Genomic DNA, 6,000 nt, shown 5'->3' with positions numbered 1-6,000 from the left:
TTGCTAGCTGAGCAGAATATTCAAATGATTCCATTTAACTAGTACTCTCTCCCCAGCTCTCTTTCTCACACACAATATAAAATGTCCTAAATCTCTAGCAGAGTTTTGGGGTGGGTGGCTTACTGCTTTGAATAATTTGACTTTATTCCATGACTTCATCAAGATGCCAAATAATTCCTTCATTTTACTCTCAATAAGCATTTATTATTCCCCCATGCAGCTACACAACATAATGTGTAGAACCATCTACACATAATTCAGTTTATTTTAATATGGTACACAAACTGTGAAAACATTTGCCAAAGGATTACGAGAGAACACTCTGTTCTGTGCCAGAGGTAGATATAGTCTGCTCAGTGTAGAATAGTTTTTTAGTAGTGTTATAGTGGGAACACACAATACTTTTGTTGTGTATTACTTCTCTAATAAGATTGCATCAAATGCTTAGTGAATTCTGCTTTACCAGATCAGCACTTCGAGAATGCTGTCTGCTTTAAATGAAGTGGAAGCTGCAGCCAAGTACCATTTTTGAACAGCATTGTCTAAGTTATTTATGGCTGGAAACAAACATTTCAAAAGCCCCCACTGTCTCTATAGAAACTGGCTGAAGACTAGATTTTAGAGCTTTCTAGTAGGAAATTTACTGTTGTCTCTCATGTTTGAAGAATCCAAAGAATTTTTTTTATTATTATTATGAACTGCTAGCTGAAAGTTTAACAAGGAAAGGTCTTTTCATTTTACATTTCCTTTGTGATTAATGGCAAACTGCCATCCTAAATAAATTTATTTGGAACCCCCATTGATACCAAAGGGTTTTACTTTCAAGCAAATATAACTCGGGTGGAAACTGTTCACATAGAAATCATCTTTCTGTCATTTCAGCCAATTCAGCTTGTGTTCATTTTTCATGCTTCCATTGAATAAATTTTGATAAAAGACTTCAGTACTTTGGAGTTACACTTGTACACAACAATATAAGCTGCACACTATAGTCAGGAATTATTTCATAAACTAAAGTTCACTTTTTAAAAAAAAACAAAATTATAGAATGAATTATAATAGTACACATGAGTAGTTCAAAGTCTCAGTACACCGAATCCAAGAAATCATAGAATGATTTCTTGTAATGATGAGTTGGGTACTACTGATTTGGGCAAAGTGCATAGCATTTGTTGGATGGGGCTGCACTCCCTGGAACAGAGTACAAAACTTTAGGTCCAGAGACTGAATGTGGCTGTGCAGGATACTCTATCTGCCCCTCAGGATTCTTCTCAAGCCACACTTCTCTCTGGTCCTGGTCTACACCCACGGGAACATCTGCCTGGTTTTTGTGCTGCTGATTTATGCAGTTTGAATAACTGCAGTTAATCAAATCATAAAATTGTAAAGTTGAAAGGGACACTGAGGGTCATCTAGTTTTGCTTCTGAAGTGTCCCAACAATTTGTAGCTCACTCAGTAGGCAAGGATTAGTGGATCTACTGCAATCTGAAAGAAAATCTTACTAGACTTGCTGCCCAATTGTGTAAAGAATAAAATTCAAGTTGAAAATTATGATCATGAAAAAATCTGAATCCTGGACATCATCTGAGGAGAGCCAGTGAGTTTAGGGGCGCAGAGTAGGCCATGAGGCACACACTTCGGTTCACTTCCAGCACTTCATCACTGCTACCTGTGTCCCAGGGACTGCTGCCTGAGGTGGTTGAGTCACTCTGCCTAATGGTAGGGCTGGCATTTTTTAAAACATTCATCAGATTGCGGCTGCTGTGTCTAGACTGGTTGTCTAGACTGCAATGGGCAATTGAGGAAACAATGAACAATGGAAGTGTGCATCCAAACAGACATCAGGTAACAAGTTTCCCATGAAAACCTACTACTTGGGACCAGCAAAATGGAGTGGCCCGTGGAATTCCTCTTATGGGCTTTTCAAAGGCCTGCTCCTTTGCATGGCTTTCACTATGGTTGCTCTAAAGAGTGTGCTATATTCCTCATAAAACTTAACCTGGTTTCTTATTATAAATAGCGCAAGCTTGTATGTGTGTGGGAGTGGGGAATAAGCAAATAAGCTGTTAGGAGATGCTGTTCAGAGTTAGTAGAAGCAAACAAATTAAGAAGGCATTATTTACACTTGATAAACTAGAAATGGCATCAGGGTGAGTTAATATTACAAACTATTAATGAAAGACACTCTAAATGAAACAAACCACATAATAGATCACAGCAAACTGATTCTGTGTAATGAATACTGATACTGACTAAACTCATCTGTGCACTCTGGGGATCGAGTTTTAAATTCATTTCAGCACGTACCTTAGCAATGTAAGCACAAAGAGAACCATTGGAGAACTAAATTAACCCTGTTCCCTCAGTCAATCAGAAGACATTATACTGTAGGTCTTACAGCTAATAATCTATGAGACAAATTAAAACTAAAGCAAGTCATCTGCAAGTAGGTTAATAGTCTTTATTTTAATTTCTAACCAAGTACCACCTTACCTATTACTGTCTCTTTCATTTACTGAACCTTTACAATAAAAGTCATCAAAAATCTGGGTCTTATATGAGGCACATGGAAATATTTAAAACATGACTTGTCAATGTTTCCCTGTAGCACATTCTGAACCATTCATTTTTAGAAACTCTGCAAGGACAAGGGCAGAGATGGACTCCAACTTGCAAGAATTTAAAACAGGAATAGACAAATTCATGGAGGAGAGGGCTATCGGCAACTTCTTGCAATGATACCTATGTACTGCCTCCACTTTCACAGGCAGTATGCCTCTGAAGGCCAGTTGCCAGGAATCACAGGTGGGCAGGGTGCTTTTGTGCTCATGTCCTCCTTGCAGGCCTTCCAAAGGCATCTGGTTGGCCACTCTGAGAGGAGGATATGGGCTAGATAGCCAATGGTCTGATTCAACAGGCTCTTCTTATGCTCTTAAGATAAAAAAGCAGAATTTCTAGTACATATTGTTATGCATTACAGTGGTACCTCGGGTTACAGATGCTTCAGGTTACAGACTCCGCTAACTCAGAAATAGTACCTCAGGTTAAGAACTTTGCTTCAGGATGAGAACAGAAATCGCGCAGTGGTGGCAGTGGGAGGCCCCATTAGCTAAAGTGGTACCTCAGGTTAAGAACAGTTTCAGGTTAAGAACGGACCTCCAGAACGAATTAAGTTCTTAACTCAAGGTATCACTGTATCCACTTCTCCAGTCTCTTTACTGTAGTTAAAAGCAGGCGATATCATACAATCATAAAGACAGAAGCCAGCCTTCTAACTGCTCCCCCTCTCAGATCTAGAAAACAGTGATCTGCACAATTTCTTGTTGGGATTTGAACTAGAAAGCATTTTTTTACAAGACCACACCAATAGCAGCAGAAGGCATGTGACCACAGGGAAATTTCCATAGCTATCAAGGTGACATTTGGTCCAGTAGAATGACTGGGCAAAACAAGTTCTGGGAAAGTACTTGTGTTTCTCATTTATTTAAAAATATCTACCTTGGAATATATATATTCCTCACTACATAAACTATATTTTCTTTTCTTTTTTTAGGTAAAGGTGAAGGTACCCCTGACCGTTAGGTCCAGTCGTGGGTTGCACGCTCATCTCACTCTATAGGCTGAGGGAGCCAGCGTTTGTCCGCAGACAGGTTCCAGGTCATGTGGCCAGCATGACTAAGTCGCTTCTGGCGAACCAGAGCAGCGCATGGAAATGCCGTTTACCTTCCTGCTGGAACGGTACCTATTTATCTACTTGCACTTTGATGTGCTTTCGAACTGCTAGGTTGGCAGGAGCTGGGACCGAGCAATGGGAGCTCACCCCATCATGGGGATTCGAACAGCCGACCTTCTGATCAGCAAGCCCTAGGCTCTGTGGTTTAGACCACAGCGCCACCCACGTCCTTTGACAACAAATCCCAAATATTGTGAAATGATGGAAAACAAACTTACAAAACCAAGTTGCAACAGTGTATCTCTGCTTTATTCATGTTTGGGTACAGGTGTTCAGAATTCCTGGTAACATTCTCACTCGAGTATTCAAATATGATGTATTGTTTTGATATTTCTTCATGATAATTATAGTTCTTTCACAATTAGAAAATACAAATAAACCCAATCAGCTTGATGTTGAGGGAAAGCATGTTCAAATAGGATTCTCGGAGTGCATAATTACACGGAAAGCTGCACTACGGTACGTCCATCATTTTCATCTTTAGCCAGCCACCTGGTGAAGAAAATATGCATTGCTGATGGAAGAGATGGTTCACACATTAAAAAAAAATGTCTGTAAGGACATGAGTACTGAATTGTTTCTAATCTTAAGGAACCTGGGTAGCACCTTGTACTGACAGTGGACTAGTTATCCATCACTTAAAACCCACATCTGGGAATGCCCATTCGAAAATAAATAGGGGGAGAAGGTTGGAGTAGGCAGAGATATGGATCCATTGACCAGGGATGATCCCTAAACTCACTTTAAGAAGAACTGGGAAGGCCAAGTTACAAGCAAGCACGAAACCTTTCAAAATAAATCAATAAACATAAAATATCCTTTATTTACTGGGTGGAGTAAATCTGGCACATCAGGAATCAAGCTTGCCTTTGGTTGTTGACATATAGGGTGCCTATGCAAAATTAACACTCTTCTGCCACTGCTTTATGCTTCTTCTAACATTTATGTATGTAAAATCTTTTACATGGACTTAAAGCCTGCAATTGTCCATTGCATAGGCGTCTCCCAAAGGAGCTGAAGGCAGTTGCTTTAGATCATGGGTAGGCAAACTAAGGCCCGGGGGCCAGATCTGGACCAATTGCCTTCTAAATCCAGCCTACGGATGGTCTGGGAATCAACGTGTTTTTACATGAGTAGAATATGTCCTTTTATTAAAATGCATCTCTGGGTTATTTGTGGGGCCTGCCTGGTGTTTTTACATGAGTAGAATGTGAGCTTTCATTTAAAATGCATCTCTGGGTTATTTGTGGGGCATAGGAATTTGTTCATTCCCCCCCCCCCAAAAAAAATATAGTCCGGCCCCACACAAGGTCTGAGGGACAGTGGACCAGCCCCCTTGTTGAAAAAGTTTGCTGACCCCTGCTTTAGATGATGTGTGTGTTTTGCCAAATCACCACAAGGCAACCATACATGTACTAGCTAAGAGCATGGAAGCAGCATTGTTAAATACTTAAGTTTTATGATCCTGTGGGTTTATACATAAAAGAAAAGAAAATTTCCCACTCCACTTTTCTCATGTGTTTAAGTAACCAGGCTGTGGATTACTGACTTGCTTCTTTTCTATATGTGAAATGGATTTTTTATTGGAATTGAAGGGAAGTACTGAGGGCCAATGAAGCAAATTCTTGATTATTTGTAGATTGAAGAATGGGCATACTGATTCTTCCCATTTCCTTTGGTCTGCTTGTTTTTGGAAATGGAAAGAGGACTGCCATCAACAGAACTGTATTGTCTTCCCTGAATTTTAATGTGGGAGATTTGAAAGTTGCATATTTTCTCTAGTCTGAATAGTATCACTTTATTGATACTATTGTTTATGAAAGTTGTAACCATCTGTAGCATTCATGCTATAATCCTATAATCTAGTCTGAATAGTATCACTTTATTGATACTATTATTTTTGAAAGTGTAACCATCTGTAGCATTCATGCTATAGTCTTAATCCCACATGCCTGGGAGTAAACCCCACTGAATTCAACAGCACTTGCTTCTGAGTAGACATGGTTATGATTGTGCTGTGATCAAGTTTAATAACTGGGAAACAAACCGGTTGCAACTGAAGGAGTATAATTCATCCGTAGACACATCTGTGATTTCTACTTTTTCCAGAAACCAGCCACTTGCTGTAAAGAAAGGACAATAATAAAGTATGTTCACCTCTGAGTACAGAGAAACCCAAAGAAAATAATTCTAAATTTATTTTTAAGTCATAGAGACACATTAAAATTGGAGAAAATTTTCTAAATGAGAAAAATTATTGGCTAAT

At 39.3% G+C, this 6,000-nt stretch overlaps 1 protein-coding gene across 6 annotated transcripts in view; it reads right to left on the bottom strand.

The window, feature by feature from the left end:
- Nucleotides 1-3,961: 3,961 nt before the first annotated feature.
- The window catches only part of LOC310766553 (lipoxygenase homology domain-containing protein 1-like), a 179,568-nt gene continuing 177,529 nt past the window's right edge, over nt 3,962-6,000 (bottom strand). For all 6 annotated transcript variants that reach the window (XR_014550246.1, XM_083622817.1, XM_083622819.1 and 3 more), the window contains 2 exons: nt 5,782-5,857; nt 3,962-4,226 (listed from right to left, as the gene is read on the bottom strand). Coding sequence is in view for 5 of the 6 variants with exons in the window: in XM_083622817.1 (XP_083478943.1) it covers nt 4,172-4,226; nt 5,782-5,857 (131 nt within the window). In the remaining variant the exon portion in view is untranslated. The remainder of the gene's footprint in view (nt 4,227-5,781; nt 5,858-6,000) is intronic.

The sequence above is a fragment of the Podarcis filfolensis genome (assembly GCF_964270895.1).
Source record: "Podarcis filfolensis genome assembly, chromosome: 7".
Classification (NCBI taxonomy): domain Eukaryota; kingdom Metazoa; phylum Chordata; class Lepidosauria; order Squamata; family Lacertidae; genus Podarcis; species Podarcis filfolensis.
The sequence above is the reverse complement of the archived record's forward strand: the minus strand, read 5'-3'. Positions and strand labels throughout refer to the sequence as shown.